This window comes from Maniola jurtina, chromosome Z (assembly GCF_905333055.1).
Source record: "Maniola jurtina chromosome Z, ilManJurt1.1, whole genome shotgun sequence".
Taxonomy (NCBI): Eukaryota; Metazoa; Arthropoda; class Insecta; order Lepidoptera; family Nymphalidae; genus Maniola; species Maniola jurtina.
The window spans coordinates 10,901,740-10,928,937 of NC_060058.1; the positions used below are offsets into that span (position 1 = coordinate 10,901,740).

Here is a 27,198-nt window from a genome sequence, read left to right on the forward strand (position 1 = left end):
TTGACGTGTGTATCTGTGTTTCTGTGTATCTGTGTATCTGTCTGTGGCATCGTATCTCCTAAACTAATGAACCGATTTTAATTTAGTTTTTTTGTTTGAAAGGTGGTTTGATCGAGAGTATTCTTAGCTGTAATCCAAGAAAATCGGTTTAGCCGCTCTCTCAGCTCTTTTCTAGTTACTGTAACCTTCACTTGTCGGGGGTGTTATAAAAAGCGCTACCAATACCTATTGGTTTGTTTGTGCTCGTAAGACCTTCACGTATGAGCTTATCTGAGCATTGCACATTCCTCTATCAATAGCTTAAATACATATGCAGTTAACAGGGCTCTCTCCGTCACTTAGTCCATACAATCGTAGCCCCAATCTCATTTGAATATTAAACAACCAAAGCCCATGAAATTTTGCAGACATATTCTAAAAACTAATATCTGTGCATGTGGGGTTTAGATTTTTCTAAAAATATGTAGTTTTAAAATTACAGGGGCTCAAAGATTTGTATGTGAATTTTTAAGACCGCGTAACTTTGAAACCGAATATTTTAACGGAAATCTGGAAAACCACAGGCATAGATATTAGTTCCCGGAGCGTTTCTACAAAATTCCATTGAGTATGATTGATTAGTATTCCAATTAGAGACGAACTACGTTTGTATGGAGCGAGTGACGGAGAGAGACCTGTTAACAGTAAAAATATGAATAAAATCACAACAGAAAGTTTTTATACTATGTTACTAGTTACTATGCAGTCCCGCAGGATGCTGAGCGAAGATAATCTAAACATGCTAACCATCTGACGCGCATCGACACTTAACAGCTTCACACTTAAGGGACGCCATAACTCCTCGAGGAAATAAACACTCCAGGGAGTACGGGGCACCTTTTTTGTGATACGACCATAATTATTTGTTACAAACATCTACACGACATTTCAAAAACATGTAGTATTCGATCTACGCAGGGCTCGGAAACCTGGTTAATTTTTAGGGTCCCGTATCTCAAGAAGTAAAAAAGAACCCTCTTCAGGGTTTCGTACCTCAAAAGGAAATTGTATTCATTTCAATTTATTTCAGTTTCGTTAATACAAAATTATTAAGTTAACTAGTAAAGTTGAACTGAACACAGATAGATCATTTATTAAAACGTATCTACTTTGCAAAACAACCGTTTCACATTGTGGTTACCCGAACCACGCAGACTAATTTACAGACTGTCTTGCACCGAAAGCGAATTTCGACCTTCTTCCTTAAGTATTACAGTTCAATTAGGCATAGCAAAGTGATCGTGTTTATTAATTAACGTACCTAGATGAAAAACTAAGAGGTTTTCACATGAATACCGTTGACGTATCTAGTAATCTATCTACATTTCTTGGCGATACCTCATTTTGTCGAGGTTTTTTTGGCTTGTCATCATCTGTTTTCATATTTTGTCCGTTATTAATTACTATTGTCTAATCTAAGTAATGGATGCTTTTCGAAGCGTACTTTTAACTCAATACTTAGAAAAGCAGCAGTTTTTATAACACTTTTTAAAGAATTCAAAGCCAAATTATTATTTGTCTAACAACGGCTGAAGTTTCCCATTTTCTTATGCGGGGAATCAAACCCGGCACCTACCTGCTTACAATCCACTTAAGTATACGACAATTGCGCTCATCCACTGCGTCAGGTGATAAGTCAAAAAGCGGTGATAGCCTAGTAGTTAAAACGTTGCCTTCTTTTCGAGAGATTAGGGTTCGATCCCGATCAGACACCTCTAAATTTTCGGAGTTATGGTGAGTTGTAACCAATTAGCTTACACTTGTTTTAATGGCGAAGAAAGACATCGTAAGGAAACCTGCAAGCTTCAGAGTTCTCAATATCCTTCTCAAAGGTGTTTGAAGTCTAACCAATCAGCACTGGACAGCATAGCAGACTCTGGCCTTCTTATACTTAGCCCACTACTGAGCCCGAGTCTCCGTGCTCAGTAGTGGGCCAGCTATAGGTTGATCGTGATGTTGACTGCATCAGAAAAATCACCAATTTTTTTGCCATATTATTTCCCCAACTGCTTAGTACTAAGATTTGATCTAAACTATCAAATTATAAACTTACTTTCTGGAAAACAAAAAATAAACAGTTTTGAAAACATAATTGAACAATAAAAACAGTATTTACTCAACGCTATAAACCTATTATTAACCAAGTAACCAAGTTACGTGTGGTGTTATTAAAGTGTAATTATTAAAAGTTGCTTCAAACTGATGGCTTATTAAAATTCATTATGCCCATTATACACTATTATTACATATTTATCTTTTGTTGTACGGAGTTAGAGCCCCTCGATATTTATTTGTGCCTAATTCGAGCTTAATTAGTAAAGGTGTGAATATATTTAGGAGTCGTATACACTGCATCTGTGGCGTTATCGCTTCAATCTTGACTGTAGAGTGGGTTGTCCATGAACTCTGTATGTTTCAAATCTAAAAATCCACATACTTTGTTTTGTTACGAATAATATTATTCTAAGTTTAAAAGTAACTCGTATATTTTGTTTTGTCAAGACATCTCTTTCACTGAAAGTGGTAGCCAAACAGAACAGCCACATTTATACGTAGTACGTCAACGCGTTATTGATGCTTCTATCTTGAATGTAGAGTCGGTTGTCCATGAACTCCGTATCTTTCAAGTCTAACTTCTTTAAGCGCGACTAAAAACCCCACATAATATTTTGTTTTGTTAAGAATATCACTTTCCCTGAAAATGGTAGCCAAACAGAACAGCCACGTTTATACGTACATCAGTGGCGTTATCGCTTCAATCTTGACTGTAGAGTGGGTTGTCCGTGAACTCCGTATGTTTCAAGCCAAACTTAACTTTGGGTTACTTTTAAGTCAAGTCAAGCGTAACTTAAAATAAACCCATATAACATTATATAAGAATGTAATACAGTACAAAAGAAAAACCATTCTAAGTAAAAGGCACAAAATACCTTACTTTGAAATGCTAAGTCCTCATGCAGCTTATTCACGGTTGGCCACCCTTGTCTTGAGATATAAGTCCGTCAAAATGATGAAACATGTAATTGACCAATTAATGGGTCAATTTTATGTAAATACTAAATGATAGGATTAACCAAAAGGTGTTGCAACAGCTGAGCGACTGTTAACCCCTGATCGAAGGAAATTGACCAATTTATTTGACCCCAAAAGTACGTTGCTATAAAATGTTGAACTTTGCCCATTGAACAAATTTTCATTTATGTATTTAAGTAACGTAACAAAAAAATATTTGACAAATTCTGCGAAAATGATACGAAAATTCACTTTTTTATATTTTTATTTTTGTTGTTACGAATATTGTTACTTCTTATTGCTCACAACTCATATAGCATATTCCAGTAACATAATCCAGTAACATATTGCCCGCAACACAACATAATCCAGAGACCGCATACCGGTAGGCGCAATGTGGGACGAACTCCAGCCCGCTGGACCGATGAACTGAAGAAGGTGACGGGGAGCGGGTGGATGAGGAAGGCGGAGGACCGTGTTTGGTGGCGCGCTCTTGGAAAGACCTATGTCCAGCAATGGACGCATACAGGCTGATTGAATGGAAATTCAGTAAGCGATAATAATATACTAAACATGAACTCATAAGAAAGCCCAAAGTCACTCAAAGGGCGATGGAGGACGCTATATGGTTGAAGTTTCTCTGCGTGATCAAATCAAACATAATAAAAGGATCCGTAGGAGAACCAGAGGAACCTACATAGCTCAGTGATTTGAGAAGAGGCAATGGGCATAGTTCGAAAAATCTAACTCGTGAAGACATCAAACGAGTCGCAAGACACTGTGTAGCCTGAATCCAGCGGTGCGGAGCGGAGCGGAGTGGAGCGGCCACGTGTGGAAACTGGTGTCCCTGCAAGAGAGCTATGTCTATTACGTCTATGTTGACGATGATGACTGATATTGGAGATTTTCTGCAGTGTGTGTGTGGAAATGTAGAAATTATACATAATGAGGCAACTGGATTAAAATCTCTATTTTACGCACATAAGGGAGAATTTCTAAGCCAAGACATTGACCTCGTGTTTATTTAAAAAAAAACACACAGAACCATTTAAAATTCGAATTGGAAAAAGAAAGAACGTGTTATACAAGCCAAGCATAGTGTAAATCGATACACATTATTAAGACGTGTTTTATGTGGAGGTAAAATCTTTAACGTCCAACCTACTTATTATGTTTTTCAAGGTACGAACCCGTGAGCCTTAGTACGTTAAACTTAAGGTTTAATTTTCATAGACGGTGTCCTGAATTAAAGGGTCCCTTTCCGGGTCGGTTGAGAGCGCAGCGAATATTGTTTCATGCAGTTTCATTCAAACAACTCATTCATAAAATTACGGGCAACCGGAGATGACGATCAACGTTTCGAAAATCATTCTTTTTTGTTTTGTTACTTTATTTTAATTAAGTGCTTTTAGGTTTTGATTTTATTCTACATTTATCATTTGAATTTGGATTTGTAGTCTGATTGCAATTTTGGTTTTGTACGTGGTTTTAAGGTTGAACTGAACTCACATTAATTCATTCAGGCACACACTTCTAACTTTTCAGAGTAAAGGTGCCCACGCACTCGAACTGAACTGCAGCTGAACTGTGCGTCGCGGCTGGAGAGAATGCGGGGCGCTGACGCGACGCGCAGTTCAGCTGCAGTTCAGTTCAAGTGCGTGGGCACCTTTAACGTGTGTTTAAATAAAAAAATATCACTTTATTTAATGGTGAAGGAAAACATTTTGAGAAAGCTTGCATGCCCGAGAGTTCTTCATAATGTTCTCAAAATTGACTGCCTCCACACTATTGGCCAGTGCGGGCGACTACTTATGGCTTAAGGTGGAAGCGACGGGCCTGCCCGTGAAATTCAAATTTAATTTGGTTTTTCACAATTTGTTTACTAATACGACAACGTAGGATTATGGCATTTTAATTCCGACAATGGCAGTATCATCCTCATAGGTTTATATAAAAATCTTTACTTGAAAGGGTCCAGTTTAAGAAATTAGTTCTAGTATCGACTATTCTCACAAATTAGTCGATACTAGAACTATTTTTTTAAACTGGACCTTTTCAAGTAAAAAATTTTATATAAACCTGTGAGGATGATACTGCCACTGTCGGAATTAAAATGCCATAAGCCTACGTTGTCGTAGTTTACAAATTGTAAAAACCAAATTAAATTTGAATTTCGCGGGCAGGCCCGTCTCATGCCCCTTAAACGATTCTTATTTCACCCAAGCTTAGTAATAAGAAGACCAGCAGGCCTATTCTGTATCTTTGAAATTTTTCGTTAGACACTGAGTCCAGTTAGAAATCCATGAAATTTAGGTCACGTGTTTTTCTATTCCGTATCGAATGCGTGGCTAACTAATTACGAGTATCTAACACTTGGCAGTTGGCCAACATTAACATAGTAGCGTATTTTATCGACTTTATATGGCCAAATTAAATATCTCTGCCTGACAGGTAGCGTAGTAGAAATGTAAGACTTTTTAAATTGTACGACTTCGACTAGTTTTTAATTATTATCTATGGACATTTGACATTTGCCATTGACAACTGATAACTTTGACTTGAATTTAAACGGTTTTGTGTTTTGCATAGATTAGTGTTTTGTAGTACCTAACTTTGAATTCGAAAGTAAGTAAAAACATATTAATCGCTATGACTATAGAATTACAGTATTCTTGAGTGCTTTTATTGTGTACCTACCTAATTATTCCTTCAGCACACAATTTGAACGAAATCATGAAGCATATTTTGTCTATTTAGATGCCTCCAAGAAGAAAAGTCTCTGTGCGCCAATATGAACTCTTGGTCGAGTTTGCAGAGACCCATCGCGATATTGCGATGGGTCGATACGCTGGAGGGCCTCTAGGGAACCAGGCTGCACGACAGGCCTGGCAAACCCTTGCCCTCCAGCTAAATGCAGTTGGGGAAGGAGTTTCCAAAAGCGCCGAACAATGGCGAAGAGTAAGTTATTACCTATTAGTATACAAAAAATATATCTAGTCATTTAATAGGTACATTATAATTAAATAATTAAGTTGGTTGTCATAGGTACACAGCATGCTGCATGAGAGATTAACCTAATCATAATATTATGTCACCTTACATAGAACATTTGACCCTAAAATTAACCACAAGTAAACTCAGTCTTATAGGTACCTATTATTATGTTGATAGAAGAGTTTGAACAATACATTAAAAAATTATATCTCTTCTGTAGTACTGGATTGAACTAAAGGCAAAAATCAAAAATAAAGCAGCTGACTCCAGGAGGATGGCTAGGGGAACGGGTGGAGGGCCCAATAGGCTGCTACCTTTAACTCCTATAGAGGAAAGGATCCTCTCCATTATAGGGAAGGTAGCAGTTCAAGGATTGGAGGGAGTCCAAATTCCACTGGATGTTAGTTTTTCTTTTAATACTTATTGATAAATATTGTCCATAGTACCTAATTGTATTGCAGTCTTAAATATTGTGATATTTAAGACTGCAAATAATTTGTGATATTTATTTTTATTCATCATTATTGTCATCAAGGTTAATTAATCTATATTATCATTTATATTTATCGTAATAGGTATATACTAAAAAGCTGTTATTGTCTAAAAGTACACATGCACATACTTACAGTGTTATTTTGCATGTATAGAGTTGGCATGCAAGAATACTAAGAAGAGTATTAAAAACATGGCAATCAGTAAAGCCAAAGACACAGATACTAGTTTCTAGAGTATGTACAACATTGAATTTGATCCAAATAAAAATCAAACATAAACTAAACATAATGGTTTGTGTGGGGTGCACTTCGGCTTGCTAACTTGAAGGTGACTTCATGCATTAACATTATTGCATACTAGCTGATGCCCGCGACTTCGTTCGCGTGGATGTAGTTTTTAAAAATCCCATGGGAACTCTTTAATTTTCCGGGATAAAAAGTAGCCTATGTGCTAATCCAGAGTATAATCTATCTCCATTCTAAATTTCAGCCCAATCCGTCCAGTAGTTTTTGCGTGAAGGAGTAACAAACATACACACACACAACACACACACATACAAACTTTCGCCTTTATAATATTAGTGTGAAGTGTGATTGTATATTATACCTTTCTACATATCTCTATAATTTATGAATGGCTTAGTTTATTTCTATAAATATTTTGCAGGCTCCAACAACGAACATGGAGGAAGAAGACAGCCCATCAATATTAGGTGTTATTGACATAACACCTAATATTGATGGGCCAACCATTGACATCATGGACCAGAGAGATTCTGAGAGAGGAGACGAGAGAAGTCTCATCTCTCAGAATCACTCAGTGGTCAACCAGTTGGTGGAGGACCACACTAGCCAGGCGGAAGAAGCCACAGAGCCAGCAGAGGACCGGGCCAGACAGCAGGACAGCCAAAATAGTAAGTATTAAGTTAGGTACCTATGTAAGTCTTTTTAGTTGGGTCTATAGAATGAGGCTATGTTTATTGAGAAAGATACAAATATTATTTACAAAATTCAACTCCCAAGGGGGTAAACTAGGAGTTTGAAATTTGTGTAGTCCATGCGGATGAAGTTGCAGGCATAAGCTAGTTATCTAGCAAAAATTAAATAGATTCAATATTTTCAGGACGCGCTACAACAGCCAGAAATTCAAGACCAAGTAAGTATTTAATTTATACCTAATCATACATCACTTCATATAGATAACACCTTCAATTCCCAGGGTGAAATAGCCATGGCCAAATGCTGATTGATAGACTTCACACAACATGGAGAACATTATGGAGACAGGCTTACATGGTTTAAATGGCATAAAGGTTTCCTCACAATTTTTCCCTTTTGCCTTAATGGTTTAAGGCAAGTTATATTTTAGTTACTTAAAATGCACCTAACCCAGAAAAGTTTGTGGTGCGTGTCTGGGATTCGAACGCACTGGGATTGTCACAATAGGAGGCAAGAAAAAACCCATTAGGCAGTCACTGCTTTTTAATAATTTAATTTATGTGAAAAAAAAATCGCTACAACTTTTACTTTTATTATTAAGATTATTGACAATGTTTTATTTTATTAAACCCTTAATATTATAAATATGAAAGAGTGTCTGTCAGTGTGTCTGACAGCTCACTTGTTTAACTGATTTTGACTAAATTTGGTACAAAGGTAGTTTGTGGGAAGGGATATAGGCTACTTTTGGTCCATTTTTTTTAACTTTTTTAATATAATGTTCACCTTTTTCATTTCAGTTCGCCAGGATGTGAATGTCCCCAACTGGGCATACCAGTTAGAGACAAGGCGGCTAGAGAACGAGGAGCGGCATACGGAGACGCTTAGCAGGATGGCTGACTGTCTAGTGCAGCTAACAGCAGCTGTACGAGAAATAGCTGATGGAGTAGCAGAAATTAAAAATCTAATTTCGGAACTCCATCAGCCATGAGAATCGAACCTGGGACTGAAGCTCTGTTCAAACTGACAAAGTCTTTAAACTTGGTACAGATACCTTCAATATCAATCAATTTATAACCGACAGTTTCTAAATAAGTATTGAAGGTGAGGTCCCCTGCAGTGTCAGGATTGAGGAGTTGGAATCCAATTTTTTTATGAAACAATGTCACAAAGTTCCTCTATCGATTAAAAAAAAATTACGCAAATCGGTTCAGAAATCTCGGAGATTTCGGTGTACATAGGTAGAAAAACACAACTCCCTTTTTGAAAGTCGGTTAAAAAAGTAGCCTATGTTACACCCTCCAATCATCAATGTTATGTCAATCCTCTACTTATCTGTGAAAATCTCGTCAAAATCGGTTCAGCCGTTCCAAAGATTAGCCTTTTCAAACAGACAGACAGACAGACAAAAATTTTAAAAACGTGTGATTCCGTGTTGGTATCGTTCAAATAACCATATGAGCTTAATATGAGGTAGTTATTTCGAAATTACAGACAGACACTCCAATTTTATTTATTAGTATAGATATTAGAGTTTACTTAATTTATTTTAATGTAAAAGAAGTAATCTTATGATGATTGTGATTATTACTAGGTATTACAGGGATATTTGTAATAAAAACAAAGTTCCTTTTATTGTTAAGTCAGAGTTTATTTAATTAATATTTTAATGTAAAAGAAGTACCTACATATCCTATAATGGTTGTGATTATTACTAGGTATTATTACAGGGATATTTGTAATGAAAACAAAGTTCCTTTTATTGTTAAGTTAGAGTTTATTTGGTTTATTATTACAGGAATATTTGTAATGAAAACAAAGTTCCTTTTATTGTTAAGTTAGAGTTTATTTGGTTTATTTAATTAATATTTTAATGTAAAAGAAGTACCTACATATCCTATAATGGTTGTGATTATTACTAGGTATTATTACAGGAATATTTGTAATGAAAACAAAGTTCCTTTTATTGTTAAGTTAGAGTTTATTTGGTTTATTATTACAGGAATATTTGTAATGAAAACAAAGTTCCTTTTATTGTTAAGTTAGAGTTTATTTGGTTTATTTAATTACTATTTTAATGTAAAAGAAGTACCTACCTACATATCTTATCAAGTTTGTTTATGTTGTTCTATAGATTTCCAATTTCTAAAAATATGGTGTGTTTACTCAGAAAAATACTTTGAATAAATTTGTAAAAATTAAATGATTTGTGAATCTGTATGGTTTTTAAAATAGCTGGTTTCAACTTAGCCAATCTCCTTTCGGTATATTATGTACCATATAATGAATTTAAATAGTAGACATCATTTACAGTTAAGAATTATTAATTTCTACTGTCTTCTATGGCAGAATTTGTTTCATCTTCCATTTGTCTACTCTGCTTCTTCAACAGATCTCCTTGTTTCTGATTTGATCATGTAGAGACACCGAGAATTAAAGCATTACCACTTCTGCTTCACCACTTGTTGAACTTTGTTGGTTACTCTGCTCTTCATCCCTGAAATAATCGACGTCTCTATACCTGAAAAAAGCTTCTAGCTATGTTAATATATAATGACAACTTTATAGTTACATAGTGTGCCATAATATAATGGATATTTTCAGTGTTTCAACTATCGTGAATGATTTCCATTTTATAAATATATCAAGTCGACTCCTTGAAAAAGGATTCCGGATGGGTTCGAAACTAGTCGGGCTAACGTCGACAAAGCACGTGAGTAAAGCGGTCTTGTGAGATATACCTATGATATTTTTGGCAATAAAAATAATTGCCTCCTTCCTTCATGCCCATGAAAATTACATAGGAATTAGTTCTATATACCCACCTACCTAGGGCCTGGCATCCCATAATCTTCTAACGAGCATTGCCCTCGTAGAATCTGCATTCGCAGCATCTGGTGTTTCAAGGGCTTGCTGCGGCTGCTGGTTATCACCACCCTCTCCACTGTCGTCCTCAGGAATTGGCACGTTGCGCACATTGGCAATGTTGTGCAAGCACACACAGGCATTCACTACTTTCGCAGCAACAACTGGATCATAGTGAAGCACTCTGTGGCTTAATAAACACCGCCAACGTGCTTTCAACACACCAATACAGCGCTCCACACTGTTTCTGACTCGACAATGAAGTTTGGTGTAGTGTTCTTCTGGGGATCCAGCAGCAGCGTCCAAGATGGGTGTCATCATCCATGGACGCTGTGCATACCCAGAATCACCTAGAAAGAATGTATTTATATATTTTAGTTATACGACGCCAACAATTTAGCGTTCAGTACAAAAAGAGTGATATATAACACAAAAACAGTAATAAGATACATGCCTAATAACCAGCATCGCTCATTCGTCAAGCCTTCCATTATGGTTTTGACCATACTGTTATTCCATACAAAGGAATCATGAGATGCGCCACCAAATGACGCATCTACATGCAGAATGCTTAGATTGGCGTCACAAATCTGAAATAAAAATATCACTATTAATTATAACAAGTATGTAGTGCAATATATATTATTTACCAATTTAAAACGTCTTATAAGCAGATCCACCTGGCTTCGCTGTATAAGCAGATTAATAGCTTTTTAATGGTGAAAGAGTTATTAAAATCAGTTCAGCAGTTTCAGAGTTTATTATAATAATAATTTTTTTTCCTCTTTTATATTGGTATAGATATACATAAACTATTGATAAAGTGACATTAGCACTTCTATCTACTATGCTTTTATTTATTACTAGCCGATGTCTGCGACTTCGTCCGCGTAGAATATAAATTAAAAATCCCGTGGTAATTCTTTGATTTTCTGGGATGAAAAGTAGCTTATGTGTTAATCCAGGGTATAATCTATCTCCATTCCAAATTTCATCCTAATCCGTTCAGCCGTTTTTGCGTGATGGAGTAACAAACATCTGAACATCCAAATCCAAACATCCACACTTTCACATTTATAATATCACAAGTAGGACAAGTAGGATACTTACTATCATTACATTCAAGGAATGATAAAATTTCCTGTTGAGGAATGACTCTTCATGTTCTATCGGCCGTACTAGGGCTACGTGAGTTCCATCAATGCAACCTATAATGCCCGGGAACCCAAACTTTTCCATAAAGCTGAAAAAATATAGTAACAATATGTTATGTATAGGTATAATAAAATAGCATAAGGCATGAAAATAAAGGTATTATTATTAAAAATATAAAAAGACTTGTATAATAATTATAATAACTAGATTTGCTAATTAGTTTCATGTTTTTAACTTACTTTTGCATAATTGTTTCCCTTTCCCTTTGGGATGCAGGGAACTTTATGTACTTAGTGAGTACTTCCCGAGCATTGAGTGCATCGGTTACCTCACGTAGACATCGGCTAAAACATGGTTGGGACATCGTATTGAAGATAGATGTCCCCATTGGGCGCTGATATGTACCCGTGGCATAAAAATGCAGAGCTGCTAGGATCTGCAATAGATATAAAATCCAATTTTTGTGTTAAATTAATCTCAATATTTTCTCAATATAACAGGGAAGCACTCTATAAGAGATCTCTACCAGTGACCCTTGGCAGTGCGAGAGGTTGTAAAGGGAGTAGAATAGGTACAAAGATAGAAAATAGGTACTTTAGTACCTACATGAGATTTACCTTTAGTTCAATGCGAACAGCTGTCCTTCGTCGAGCGGCTTGGAGGTGAGGCCCGAGTTCCTCTAACACCTGCTGGTAGCCAGCCTTGCTCAAACGAAAGTTCGCAATGAACTCTGTTTCTGGCAGCTCCATTGGGTTATACATATCGCGCAGCCTGCGCCTGTGGACCCGTAGCGCCTTTTGTTGGCGCTGCTCTTCAGCAAGCCCCATCAATACGGCACGAGCCATATTTTTTTTAAATTATTATCTACAACATTAACATAACCACAAAATATAGTACCTACTTGCTTACAAAATAACAATAATTTAACTCCGACGAACCAATCTTACTTTATATTACTTACCTTTTTACAACTAATAGGTACCTAAGTACCTAGGTACTAGGTATCAATTTTTTATTATACCTAATATATTTTTCTGAAAAACCGAGCGGAATTCAGCCGATTTGTAATTAATAAAAATCCTTCGAAATTAAAACATCTCTACATTCGTTGAGATTGCTAATAAATTATTACCTCTATAAAACGGACGGATTATAGTGGCGAGTCGCAAAACACTGGTCCCGACTAGTTGTTAAAACGATCGTAGCCACCTAATAAAGTTTCTAACTACAAACTGTCATTTTTGCTTAGTGAATAGAGTTTTAAAAACTATCGATACGAAAACATACGTGAAAAAGCATTTCCGGTTTCTATTCCATCCCATTAATGGCTATGATCGAGAGTCATTGTCTATGACGTCATCTTGGTTAAAAACTGACGTTAGCGAATAGAAAATTTGAGTTTGACATTTAATTATTAGAAATTTTCACGAAATTAGTGTGCCACTGAGATACAGCATAACCCTGCAGAAGGTATGGGTTAAGATAGTAATGATAGAACATTAGATATACTAAATACTAGATAATTTCCGCGATTTCATCCGCGTGGATTTTTTAAAGTCCAATTAAGAACTCTTTGATTTTTCGGGATAACGGCCTATGTCAATTTCCGGGACGCAAGCTACCTTTGATATCAATCGGTTAAACGGATGGACCTTTATGAATCCCGTGGGAACTCTTTGATTTCCCGGGATAAGAAGAAGCCCATGTCCGTGCCTAACTCTGTACGGAATTTCATAAAAAAAGGTTAAGCTGTGGGGTCGTGAAAAGCTAGCAGACAGACAGACATACACACTTTCGCATGTATAATAATAAGTAATAGTATGGATTTTTATCAATGATCATAGCAAACTAATCTATCTGCTAATGTTCTAACTATTATCTATTATGAAGTAGAAGCAAAAACCCGAAGCGAGACTCAACGGGGAATTCAAACAATAATCCAAACTCATCAATCATAACCGCGTTCGATCATTCACGTCCGCAAACATAGCGTTGATTCTAATGAACTTGTTTCGGAATGTTCCAAGAGATTTATTGGCTTTTATAATGTACAAACTACAAACATGTGGTACTGTCACAGTGTAGATATTAACTCCAGTAGCGCCTACTCTAATCAGAGGCTTTTGGCTGAGAGCTGTTATAGAGCCTTTGACTTTGTGCAGACTTAAGACACTGTTAAAACGAGACAGCGTTTGTAGGCATAAATCTGTCTCGTTTTAACTGAAACTTAACTCTAAGCAAAGTTAAAGTATACTCTATATTTCAGCCTCATTTTCTAAGGTCGGTTACGCACTCATCCGATCCGAGTCCGTGAAAATACGTTACATTTTTAAAGCCTTATTTGTAGATCGAAATTACATTAAAAACTATGTGAATAACTTGAAGACTTTTGTGCAATCATTGATTAGATCATTGTATAAAACTCTGCTGAAAATTAATAAAGAAAAGGGGAAAAGTTTTATTGTACGGAACCCTCATCACTTGCGATCGACTCGTTCTCAAGTGGTTTTTTTGGTTGTATGTTTTATGATCACAGCATTGTATCCTTATCTAATTTTTTGTTTGAAGCATTAGTAAGATATTATTACATAAGTCGATCTAATTTGTCATTGTTTGAAACACAAGTTGCTTTTAGTAAAGTTCAGATCATTAAAATGTGGGTGCCGGGTAGTACAGGATTTAGGCTGCGAGAGAATGACATAGAATGAATTTTACAGTGTTTCCTATTACTGCATACCTACCTACCTACTTTAGCTATAAACGCGAAAATGTGTTTGTTTGTAGGTATTTACTGGCTTGTTTGATGGACCGACGATATAAGTAAAGAGGCTGGAAAGTGGCTGGATGTGGAAGGCTGAGAACCGAGTGTGATGGCGCTCTTTAGGGAAGGCCCATTCCAACAGTAGACGTCCACAGGCTAATGATGATGATGATTGCTTTTTCGATCCAACCAGGGTCTCAAACCGCACAATCTGCAGCTGAAGGATCTAGTGGATAAACCAACGAGGCAGACTTTAAATAGAATAAGCTGTGTCAATCAAACCCTTAATTCCAGAACTGAGTGTCAATAAAGCCACACCATTCGTACACATGTTTCATTCGTACGAACGTTAACGTTATATTGAATTATCGAATATGGGGCCATTAAAGTTGTGCCAATGCAAAACATCCCGTGCTATTACCGACCAGGACTTTATTGCGTGCTGTCGATACCTACTAATCGACCGCTATTACTGAAATAACTGCGGATTTGAAACCGTTAGCGATTCACTAACTTTAATAGCTCGTTCACACAGGCTGCGTATGCGTAGACGTAGCGCGTACCATTGCGTTGTACCTATTGTTTGGAACTGTAGGAAACATTGCACACCGCTTGCGTAAAGCGTGGACATACATATGCGTAACCCGGTGTGTTAGGGGTTTACGCGCGTGTACGTGCTTGGTGTGAATCGGCTATAAATAGTGTTTTTTATCATAAAGTGCTGACAGCAGTACTTTACTAACATTACAATCTAACCTACGAGTGAAGCTAATAAGCAATATTATATTAACCTAAACTTATAAACGTACTTTTGCATGCCTAAGAATCGGTCCATTGACTTATCTTAGTTATGGTATAGTTAAGAGTTAAATAGACCAGGCACTAATATTATGTGTAGGTATATTTTATAAAGGTAGCTGTACTTTTTAAAACTTAAGGGCAATTACGGTCTGCATCCGATCCGAATCCGTGAAAATACGTTCCGAATAGTCATAGAACTATTTGTATGGTAGCCTACCAGCACTAGCTCCGATTTCCGTCATCCAAGTTCTCTCCGTCATCCGTGAGGATATCTAGGATGTGCCTCGGATTCAAATCGTAAATAATATGACGTAGATAAGTCAAAGATGTTCTCTGAATAGCTTGAATTTGGATCAGAGATCGGATTAGTGCGTAAGTCTAGACTCGCACTTTGCCGATTTTTACTAAAAATTTTCAATCGCCTCGAATAAAGTAAGTACAATTTACAGGTAGTCGAGATAAGATCGTCCCACATTATTGTAATCGCTATCCATCAAAATTGTGTGCTATAGCTGCGTATTAATCGACATCGATAAAATATCGATAATATCGATTAAAAAACTTCAAAAGAAATTCAATTAGCCGATTACTGGTTTTGTCGGCTACTTATTATGTCGAACTATCTTCTTTAATACCTAATACTTACTACAGACCCACCGCGGCTTCACTCAAATGAAAATTTTGAACATAGGTGAAGGTGTGGTATGGTGATAATGCCTAGGTCGAAAATAAATTATTTGTTAGCCATATGCATCCATTTGCGTGAAAGAGTAACAAGCATCTACACCTACATACATACAAACTTTTGCGTTTATAATATTAGTAGTAGTATTGCCCACATGTCAAACTAGACGAGACCATCCTACCTACGCAAACAACAATCGAGTACCTAGGTATACACCTGGATAGGAGGTTGACTTGGAGAGATCACATCAAGAAAAAAGAGATCAGGCCAACTGGAAGTTTCGAGAACTATACAGGCTGATAGGCAGACAGTCCTCATTGAGCTTTGAAAATAAGCTTCTCAAATATAAATGCATCATCAAACCAGTATGGACTTGCGGCATTCAGCTCTGGGGTTCAGCAAGCCACATTGAGTTTCGATCGATTTAACTATAATAACTCAAAATTTAAAAACCCCCGACACATAAACCTCTATAAGAAAATCAGAAAAGAGCTGATAACTTTCAAACGGCTGAACCGATTTTCTTCTATTATAGCGAAGAACACTCTCGATCAAGCCACCTTTCAAACAAAAAAACTAAATTAAAATCGGTTTATTCGTTTAGGAGCTACGATGCCACAGACAGATACACAGATAGGTACACAGAGACACAGATACACAGATAGACAGATACACACGTCAAACTTATAACACCCCTTTTTTTGGGTTGGGGGTTAAAAATTACGGGCATTTATACAGATTTTGATTCCCTATTTAAGCTGCTGTTGCCGCGATTCTCTCCTCCGTAGAGTCATGAACCCTTAGGAGAGAAAGTTTTAAAAATCTTTTTATTTGATTATAAAGAGAAACTACCTCATTCTTGTTGTTTTCTTGTTGGTTCTTTTCAGTAGAATCTGCATTGCGAACTGGTGGTAGAGTCACAGACATAAGTCTTACATCAAATAGGTAGGTAAATTAAATTTTATGCATGATAAATCAGTCAGTCGGGACAAGGATTTTTATAATATGTAGATATAGATAGGAGACATAAGTCTAGGATCTAGATCTTCTAGATGTAGGTACTTACGTAATATCAGTGCTTTGGCAGGACAAAAAATTATCTTTGTTGATTTTCATAGAATATAACATACCTAATGATTTTGTCTAAATCAAACTTTAATCTAAAAACGGTTGCGAGTTTCGGCATCTGATTCTATCCACGGATATGAATCGTAACGCCTTTTTAATGTCCATTGATATGGACATATGTCTCTATATTAGTACTAATAGGTAATCAAGTAGATCAGAGTATAGATATTAGATATAGGTGTTATCAGGCTAGGTAGGTAGGTACTATCAGTGGCTGTAGACTTTGTTTGGTGACTACAAGCTACCGATCTATAAAACACTTGTCTGACCGCCGACAATTAGCGAGAGACTAAAAACTAGAAAAGAGTTTGCGAGCAACGAGTAGCGAGTGCGACGTTTTGTCGGGCTATGAGCGAGTGTGCTAGTTTGACGGGTGTTTACTCACAGCAGTGCATTGATTTTGGCGCAAACTGCGCGAGTATTTTGACTGCGAAGAGATCGTCGCTGAGCGAGTTTTATTCTTAGATAGGTCTTGTTACTGCGATAAACTGGTCAGAACTGGTAGGAACGGCATTCCGAACCAGTGGTAAATTATTTGACGATTCAAAAGCACTTGTAAAAGTTTATTTGAATAAAAATCTATTCTATTCTATTCTATTCAGGGAGTTCTCGCCGCTAGCGATCAATTTTCAATGCATTTACCTATTTCATTGACTAGGGATTATACAACAATTCTTCGTTTCTTCAACGAGAAAATAGTCGATACCTTGTTGCTATACACTCTACCGGCCCCTAAGTCAATTTCCAGGATACTAGCTATCCCTGTATCGAAATTCATCGAAATCGTTTCAACGGATGGGTCGTGAAAAGGCAACAGACAGACGTACTTTCATATTTATAATATTAATATGGATAAATTTATTTTGTACACAGATCAATACTCATGGTTATAGCACAGTTCACGACGGTAAGGAAACTTGTAACAAAACGTCGAGGCTTCACCTACACTGTCAGGCGTCAAATGTTACCTACGTTTGACGCTAGGTAGGCTATGAAACGTCTAGGTATATTGGATTCCACGTCACCCCTAGCCTAATATTTGACAGATGTCGATTCAGCATCAAAACCGAGAGTTTCCTCACTCTACCTAACTCTGGTTATAGAGTTTATAAAAATAAAATTTGTGTTTCACAATAAAATCCGCCTAAAAACTGGATAAATCCGCACCAATCCAGACATTTGGTAACCTTTAACACGTCGTTTCGAATGTGCGAGCGGACGTGCGTGCCCATACATCGAGCTACACTCCCGTGGGCGCAACACGCCACTAATTGTCAAACACGTGTAATTTAGTTCACATAATATCAAACATATGTATTTCACTTGGCTACATTATCTGTTGACGTGCGATCGATGCTCAACGAAAGATCTGCGGCGGAACTGTCGACGTCTGGTCGTTTCTTCAACGAAATATCACTGGTTTCGCCCAAAGATACCTTTTTAATGCCTATTTAAAGCCGCCGTTATTCGTTCTTATTGTTCGTCTTCAGAGGACATTGGCTCTGCTAATATCGACTAGCATTTCTAGTTGCCGTTGATCGTCGAGCTAGGAGATTCATAGGCGAAGATATGTATAGCGAAATTCTTGATCACTGCCGTAAAGTTGCCAGCTTTCGGAGGTTTACAGAATATATTTCGGCGAGAGCTTAGCTGAAATTTTCGAACTTCTTGATGTTTTGTGACCATAACACAGAATATATACCTACCCAGCTACTCATGTGACTATTCTGCAAGATGCCGGGAGAGTTTCCACTCTTTTGTCGACGTCATTTCATTTACACACACAATTTTGAATACAAAATATGTATTTTTAGTTTTTTTTGTTAATTCAAATAGCGAGAAAACGAGCTGGTGGCTCACCTGTTGTTAAGCGGTTACCGCCGCCCATGCAGGGTACCAGAGACCGCCAATGCATTGCCGGCCTTTCAGGAATTTGTTGGTCCGCCCCTTGAATAACCCCCATGTTCTATCTAATGGGAACACCACAAAAGGGAGTTCTAATAAAGAGCAGACTTGGTATGAAATTTTCCTTGAAGCCGTTCCATTTTTTTAAAATAAATCTTTGCAGTAGCGTTTTTAAAATTTAATCATAGTGTCTTAATTTACATAAATTGGATTTTGGGTGACTGAAATGAACTTGTGTAACAAAGTTATTTTTTAAGTTATTAAATAAAATGTAGGTACATGAGTAATTTTGTACAAAAGCGTGTTTTGGAAAAACATTTTAATTTTAAATTCTCAACATTAAAGTAGCCATTTCCGATATGGGTTTGTTTAAATGTATTTTCCTTATAACAATGTTATTCTCTTGCTTTAAATAATTAATTACTTGCTTAAAATAAAACATGTTTTTTCTTTTTTTATAACCGTTATAAGACTTTAAATGATACCTAAACAAGCTTAACTCAATCCTCACTACTACTTATTATAAATGCTAAGGGAGTCTGTCTGTAATTAACCTTTCCTCAGCCTGTCCGTTAAACCAATTTTGGCAAAAGGTACAGAAATAGTTTGCATCCTAAAGTGATATAGGCATTTTATCCCAGAAAATAAAGCGTTACCACAGCATTTTCATAAATCATCTAAGTAGTTTCTAATTTATTTCATATTAGCGGATGCCCGCGACTTCGTTTGCGTGGATATAGGATTTTCAAAAATCCCGTGGGAACACTTTGATTTTCCGGGATAAAAGTAACCTACTTATGCCACTCTACATGTCTTTAACTAAAGTATAAAGGACAAACCAACAAACAAACACATTTTTGTATTTGTACCTATATATGTAAGTACTTATTATGGGTACTGAATAAACACTAAATAAAAAAAGATACACCGTTGAACTTGACCAAATTCAAACTGGTTTTAAGTTAAGAAAAAAAAAACAAAAAGTAACAAAACGTGTCATACATACTGGCGGAAGAAAACTTATTGTTTTCGAAAAATCGAGAGTGAATCGATATCGTAAGTGGATCTGTATCAATATCGAGACGAAAACCAGCCCAGCGAGATCGGCTTTCCCTAATCAGATAAGTAGCTGGTGAGAATTTTTACGGAAATTTTAATAGTTAATTTCTCCGAATCATCTCATCTGGTGGGAGGCTACGGCCGTGGCTAGTTACCACCCTAACGGCAAAGCAGTAGCGTTTAGCGCTCTGTATAAAACCGATATCGGCTATGGGCTTAATAAAACTATCATACCTGATTTTCCCTTTATCTGTGCTATAAGACCTACCTACCTGCTTTTCATGATTCTAGGTCAACGGAAGTACCTTATAGGTTTCTTGACAGACACGACAGACAGACAAACAGACAACAAAGTGAACCTATAAGGGTTACTTTTTCCTTTTGAGGAACCATAAAAATTAAACAGAATCCCCACAGAACGTAAATCCACGCGGACGAAATCGCGGACATCATACATACATCATGCGATACAGTGGTTTATAAAAATATTATGGCTTTGCAAATAAAACATACAAGTCACCTCACCGAGAACAATAGGCATCGAGTTTACTTAATTACAAATAGCTGTTTTTTTACCTTTTTGAGAAAGTACTGAAATGTAAATTGCGCGTAAGCTAAAGAGGTCACAGGTAACGCTTGAGAGGCTAAATGGGAAACATTCTGAGGATAATGATTGTTCATGGCTTATTATGGTAAATAAATGGTCAAGTGGTGATAGCCTGGTGGTTTTAGGGTTCCGTATCTTTAGAGAAAAAAATCATAACCCTTCCTTTTGGCTTTGCCGCAGTCGGGTAAAAAGGAGCTAAAGGATCACTTTGTTGTCTGAAGCTCTGTCGTGTTTGTCGTGTAGGTACAAGGGAGTCAAAACCTATAGAGTATATTATAACCTACAGAGGAATAATCTGAAAATCGTGATTTTATGGTCACATCACAAAACAAGTGTAAATTAAAAATTTATAACACCCCCGACAAGTGAAGGTTACAGTAACTAGAAAAGAGCTGATAACTTTCAAACGGCTGAGCCGATTTTCTTGGATTATAGCTAAGAACACTCTCGATCAAGCCACCTTTCAAACAAAAAAAACCAAATTAAAATCGGTTCATTAGTTTAGGCGCTACGGTGCCACAGATACACAGATACACAGACACACTGATACACAGATACACACGTCAAACTTATAACACCCCTCTTTTTGGGTCGGGGGTTAAAAAAGTGTCATTTCTTGTACCTACAATGGTACCTACCTACTGGACCATTTTTGGGCGTATCTGACTCGCACTTGACTAGTTTTTTATTTAAATTCCGAACTTAGTTATCCTTTGATATGGTTTACAATTTGTTGTTATAGTGTTTTTACACCTAGTCAGTCAGTCAGTCGCCTTAAATGAGGTACATTTATATCTAGATTAGTTATCAACATTCAGCAGCAACATTAAAAGAATACTAATTGATTATGTTGTCTGTAACACTTTTAAATCATAATAATTTATCGATTAGATGCCGGACGGAAAGCCACTTTAGTAATAATTAACATAATATTATGCATATTATGATACCTATGTCCTACACAAATGCTGACATAGTTATATGCAAATTAGCATAATGTTATGTACAGATGTAATTTAAGTTTATTTTAAATATTAATTGTAAGGGTTTTAGCTTAATTATTTGTAAACTTAGAATACTCTTATATTATTTGCTATAAGACCTATCTATCTGCCGATTCTAGGTTAACAGGAAGTACCATATATGTTTCTTGACTGACAGACAGACAACAAAGTGATCCTCTGAGAACTCCTTTTTTTCCTTTTGAGGTGCAGAACCCTAAAAATATACCTATTAAATGCAATAGAACCCTTTTTTGCTTTAAAGAATTCTACATTTATGTACACCAAAACGTACCTACAATCCCGTTTCACACATCAAAAAGGAATCATCACAACATCATTTGTACAAAATGCAAACAGATAAATCGTCGCTTATATATTATACCTACTATTATAGTAAAGCACACAAAACATGTTTGGCCAAACGTCATATTTAAAAGTAATAAATATTAAGAACAATTCCTAGGGACCGGTGCGAGGAGACAAAGAGATCATCCCTCTTTAGAAATAAAGCGATGCTCATGTACCAGGGCATATCCCGTAAGGGTGTGCGCCCAACGCAATTTGTGATGCAGCGTTGCATAGCTATAGCTAATTTTTCCCTCGGATATTGAAGGGTTATGAATTTTTTAGTCTGTGTTTGTATGTTAATACATACAAGGTGACCAAAACGCTAGCAAAAAGTTGAGGTTATTTAGTATTATTATACTTAAACACAATTCAATGCCAAAAACTAATTAAATACCTTATTTTGTAGTTTTAGTGATTTAGAATTGTTAAAGTCGCAATGTATAGCGTGCAAAACTCGGGTCAATGCACTACCTACGCCATGCCATTGACTTCGAGTGACCTATTTACGGAATGTTCGTTGACCTCTAGCGTCAGCCAGATGTTTTATTTGCAAGTTATTGTGTACTTTTAAAAAATACAGGATTTTCCCTAATTTTTTTGGTACTTTTTTACAGTCTTCTTCCTTTTTGGTAGCGCTCTGGTTACATCCTGTATAAATGGGAAGGTATGTATGTCTGTCTGTCACCTTACTTCACAAGCCATTCGTTTCACTGATTTTTATACATCCCGGAGATAGACTAGGCTATTTTTTGTCTCGTAAAATCTAAGAGTTCCCACGGGATTTTTAAAAACCTAAACCCGCGCGCTCGATATCGTACTCTAGTCGTACTCTAGTCTGTAATGTATTGCATAACATTTCTGTGGACAGCCACCCTTATCTATTGTAATACTACCCCTATTTTGAGGCAGTTTTATTCAATTATAGCTCCTATTATTGGGACATTAAGAATTAGATAAACAGGGGTGGATTAGATGGCGGCCATGAATTTTATAATACAGTAGTTATTTGGTTTGGTGCGTGATGAAGGGGAGTTCGAACAATGGGGAATTTATCAATCATTCCAAATTAATTACACTATAATTTGTATCCGTTGACTTTTAGTGTGGCTTTTACCTTATACATTAAGTTTTTAACGTATAGGTTTACTTATTCAGGCCTTATTTATTAATAAACAACGACGCCCACTTCGCTTGAGTAGGTAGGTACCTACTTACAACTTTCAAAAATCGGTGAGGGTATGGAATTTACAATAATTCTGAAAACGCACTTTTTCCCTTCTTTATGGGACATTTAATTAATAGCCTCAATGACTGGCTCATTTTCTGTACAAAGGATTAGCCTGGCTGTCCAGCGCCGAAATGCAGCCAGTATTCTTGGCACTATTCCACGCGGGCATTATTTGTAGTAATTAGATAAGGCAATCATGAGGGATTAATAGCCTTTGAGACACCACGCTCCGGAACGCACAATCCGGAAAAGAACGAGACTAACTGATATTGTTTTGAAAGTGTCCAGGTTGAAATGGAGATGGGCAGGGCATGTGTGTAGGACTACAGACGACCGATGGACTCGTTTGCTGCTGGAATGGAGGCCACGCGCCGGAAGGAGGAACGTTGGAAGACAGCCCTCCCGTTGGTCAGACGACATTACCAAGCTGGCGGGAAAGACTTGGAGGAGGCTCGCACAACACCGAGAGGAGTGGCGTGCACGTGAGGAGGCCTATGTCCAACAATGGATTAACAAAGGCTAAGAAAGAAGAAGAAGAAGATAAGGCAAGCTTTAAGTTTAATTTTAACAACTAAACAATATCAATGCGAAATAAAATATGTAGGTACTTATTAAGAAAATTTAAAATGTTGCTGACTATAAAGAAACTTGATAGAGAGGAATGCCAAGCTATATTAAAATTTGCTAAAAAAGTTAAAGTAGGTACGACTATTCGAGTGGTTCTGCCTTTTAGTACATGTTTTGACCTAATAAAAAAACTACGACAGAAACTGTATGGCATAAAACGTACGGTTTTAGAGACCATTCTTCTACTTAATTGGTGTTTAAATAAAAACGCGCCGTGAAAGCAATGAGTACCGTCAACCCTCGCTAAAATAAAAACAGGCAAAGTGAGAGTCGAGACTCGCCCACCAAGGGTTCCGTACTCAAGAAGTAAAACGGTATTGAATCACTTTTGTTATAACGAACCGCAAAACTAACTTAGTTTTTACGATAAATAATTAAAAACTATAATAACGCATAAAAGCCTTTTCGTCCGTCGTTAGTTTTTTTGTTTGAAAGCTGGCTTGGCTTGATCGAGAGTGTTCTTACCTATAATTTAAGAAAATCGGTTGAGCCGTTTGAAAGTTATCAGCTCTTTTCTAGTTACTGTAACCTTCATTTCCTATATGGATCCGAGACATGGTCGCTAACTATAGGTCTCACAAGAAAGCTCTAGTTGAAATCCATAGAGCGCACTTTGACTTAGCTTAGACTTAAATTTCAGCTTAAACAAGACAGATTTATGCCAATGGTATAACGGTGTCTCGTTTTAACAGTGTCTCAAGTCTAAGCAAAGTCGAAGTGCCATCTATAGATCTCAGAGCCACTCAGCGGGCGATGGATAGATGCTGTGCCAATGGTACATGCATTTGACGATTCAAAGTACGTGTACCTACTTGTAAGCGTTTAATTGAATAAAACATTATTTTGATTTGTTTTTACGCTTGGAGTTTCTATACGTTATCAAATCAGAAAATAAAATTGCTGTAAAGCTCATTTCAGACTATGGAATATCACACTAATATTATAAAGGCGAAAGTTTGTATGTGTGTGTGTGTGTGTGTGTGTGTGTATGTTTGTTACTCCTTCATGCTAAAACTACTGGACGGATTGGGCTGAAATTTAGAATGGAGATAGATTATACTCTGGATTAGCACATAGACTACTTTTTATCCCAGAAAACCAAAGAGTTCCCACGGGATTTTTAAAAAACTACATCCACGCGAACGAAGTCGCGGGCATCAGCTAGTAAATTATAATATACTAGCTGACGCCCGCGACTTCATCCGCGTGGATTTAGGTTTTTTGAAATCCCGTGGAAACTCTTTGGTTTTCCGGGATAAAAAGTGGCCTATGTGCTAATCCAGGATATTATCTATATCCATTCTAAATTTCAGCCCAATCCGTCCAGTAGTTTTAGCGTGAAGGAGTAACAAACATACACACACACACACACACACACACACACACACATACAAACTTTCGCCTTTATAATATTAAGTGTGATTATATTCCGTAGTCTGAAATGAGCTTAAAACTAAGCAATAATAATATGATTGTATATTTTTACGATAACAACAAAATGCTAGTGTCACGATTATTCTACCGATAGCCACACGATTATAAATCAACGTACCTATGTTACACTTTATCTTAGACGCCTACCTACTTCATTCGTGTAATAATTAACCTAATAAAACCGAGCACTATGTATTTTTAATTTATTAGGGTTCTGTACCTCAAAAGGAAAAAAGGAAACATTTAGATCACTTCTTTGTTTGTCTGTCTGTCCGTCTGCCCGTCTGTCCGTCTGCTCGTCTGTCAAGAAAACCTATAGGGTACTTCCCGTTGAATCATGAAAGGCAAGTACGTAGGTCTTAGAACACAAGTAAAGGGAGAAATCCGAAAACCATGAATTTGTTGTGGTTACGTCATTAAAAAAAAATTAAAATGTGTTCATGAATTTTCAAAGTAAGATAACTATACCAAGTGGGGTATCATATGAAAGGGCTTTATCTGTACATTCTAAAACAGATTTTTATTTATCTTTATGCATAGTAGTTTTTGATTTATCGTGCAAAATGTCGAAAAAATGTTTGAGTACATACGAAACCCTCGGTGCGCGAGTCTGACTCGCATTTGGCCGGGTTTTTTAGAATGTAATTACATAATTAATTTTGTCCGAGGCACTAACTTCCGGTTATACTTTTCAACAGTAATGTAATATTAAAAATTAAAATACTGTTTTTGTTGATAACGCTATACGAATATTATATTTATGTTAAATTAAAATGATTGATTTGAAAGCACTGAAGCTGGCCAGTTCTAACAGAGTGAACTAGAGTAAGGAAGCTATCGATTTGATCCTGAATCAAAATATTCTGTCAAATATTAGTCTAGAGGTTGACGTGAAATCCATGGACCCATTTGCCATTTTAACTCTACGTATCATGTCAAAAGTAGGTACGATTTTAATCCGTATATTTTAAAGGTGAACCGTACTTTTGACATGACAGTTGACATAAAGTTAAAATGGCGCGTGAGTTCTCATATTGTACTCATTATAATAGTTACTAATAATATTGATATTTGGTGAAATCAGAATTAGTTCACTTTGCTACTAGTCAAATCGGCAACTTTTTAGCAAACTTCAAAACGCACGCTAAGTATGTGTAATGGGAGCTTGTACAAAATACGTAGATAGATGTGATATCATAAACATTTTACATTATTTTTGACATAGGTTTTTTAGTTCAATCGATAATGAACAATAAAATGGTTAGGGAGCTCAAAACGTGGTTAGTCAGTAGACGTGGATTTCACGAATTTAGGAAGACCCTCTTTTTAATAATTAGCAAGAAATAATTTATACTGATACCAGCTCTTGAAGATAACGCTTTCTAAAATAATTATGTTTGTTGATATAATTACTAATTACATTTTTTACTAATTTCATAGTTTGCTGATACATTATAATAAGTAATTGTATCAGCAAACTTCATTATTTTAGAAAGCGTTATCTTCAAGTGCTTATTAATAAAATATTAGACAGGACAGTCGAGTTTATTTGTCAACAGATAAAAGTTTATTAAATTTCTGCGCTGTGTTAATAATGTTAGTTTTATCAGCGAGTCCATTTAGGGGGTATATTAAAATGGTGAATTACGTTAATAAAGATAATAATATGGAATTGCCGGCCGCGTGCGTGCCTGGCGCGATCTACTTTCGCTATCTAGGAGATAAGAGGTCGGAGGAGGGACGGACTCCCTTCGGAGGGGATTATCCTCATTATTTCTTATTTTCGAGCTTTAGCTCCTCGGGCCGACTGCTACCCAATGTCGTTACATTGTGAGCGGTCAATCGTCCTTCTGTCTACGTCTAAATGCGTTTAAGCCCCACTAATAAAAGCGCACTCACACTCAATTACGGCTTTTATCAATTCTTCAACGCTCACCGTAAGGAGATTGTGAAAGCTTGCTTATTTTTAGGGGTCCGTGACTCAACAGGAGAAACCGAACCCTTATCACTTTGTTGTCAGTCTGTCTGTCCGTCGGTCGTGGATGTCAAGAAAACCTATAGACCTTGTACCAATATAACCTATTGACCTTGGTCCCGTTGACCTAGAATCATG

The 27,198-nt window shown here is 36.7% G+C and overlaps 3 protein-coding genes across 4 annotated transcripts in view; 1 reads left to right on the forward strand and 2 right to left on the reverse strand.

Annotated features, from left to right (window-relative positions):
• LOC123880437 (homeobox protein caupolican) overlaps positions 1–27,198 on the reverse strand; it is a 129,416-nt gene that overhangs the window by 92,107 nt on the left and 10,111 nt on the right. The window lies entirely within an intron of this gene.
• Positions 5,517–8,583, forward strand: LOC123880439. 2 transcript variants are annotated; one of them, XM_045928567.1, is made up of 6 exons: positions 5,517–5,676; positions 5,809–6,009; positions 6,266–6,445; positions 7,207–7,453; positions 7,663–7,695; positions 8,279–8,583. In XM_045928567.1, the coding sequence occupies exons 2-6, from the start codon at positions 5,809–5,811 to the stop codon at positions 8,467–8,469; spliced, it is 852 nt and encodes a 283-aa protein (XP_045784523.1). In that variant the 5' UTR covers positions 5,517–5,676; the 3' UTR covers positions 8,470–8,583. The 2 variants fall into 2 exon arrangements, with proteins under 2 accessions (XP_045784523.1, XP_045784524.1); XM_045928568.1 differs by lacking the exon at positions 6,266–6,445 and having other exon boundaries at positions 5,518–6,009.
• Positions 9,178–21,312, reverse strand: LOC123880440 (putative nuclease HARBI1). Its single transcript, XM_045928569.1, has 6 exons — positions 21,308–21,312; positions 11,738–11,934; positions 11,454–11,586; positions 10,798–10,933; positions 10,304–10,693; positions 9,178–9,999 (listed from the first exon to the last, which is right to left on the reverse strand). The coding sequence occupies exons 2-5, from the start codon at positions 11,884–11,886 to the stop codon at positions 10,308–10,310; spliced, it is 804 nt and encodes a 267-aa protein (XP_045784525.1). The 5' UTR covers positions 11,887–11,934; positions 21,308–21,312; the 3' UTR covers positions 9,178–9,999; positions 10,304–10,307.

Bases quoted from the DNA above. Each gene is read 5' to 3' on its own strand.
- LOC123880439 (XM_045928567.1), top strand. From the start codon at position 5,809: ATGCCTCCAAGAAGAAAAGTCTCTGTGCGCCAATATGAACTCTTGGTC. The intron at 6,010-6,265 runs GTAAGTTATTAC...TCTCTTCTGTAG, and splicing joins GCGCCGAACAATGGCGAAGA to TACTGGATTGAACTAAAGGC. The intron at 7,454-7,662 runs GTAAGTATTAAG...CAATATTTTCAG, and splicing joins ACAGCAGGACAGCCAAAATA to GACGCGCTACAACAGCCAGA.
- LOC123880440 (XM_045928569.1), bottom strand. From the start codon at position 11,886: ATGGGGACATCTATCTTCAATACGATGTCCCAACCATGTTTTAGCCGA. The intron at 10,934-11,453 runs GTAAGTATCCTA...TTTTTATTTCAG, and splicing joins ATTCCTTGAATGTAATGATA to ATTTGTGACGCCAATCTAAG. The intron at 10,694-10,797 runs GCATGTATCTTA...CATTCTTTCTAG, and splicing joins TGAGCGATGCTGGTTATTAG to GTGATTCTGGGTATGCACAG.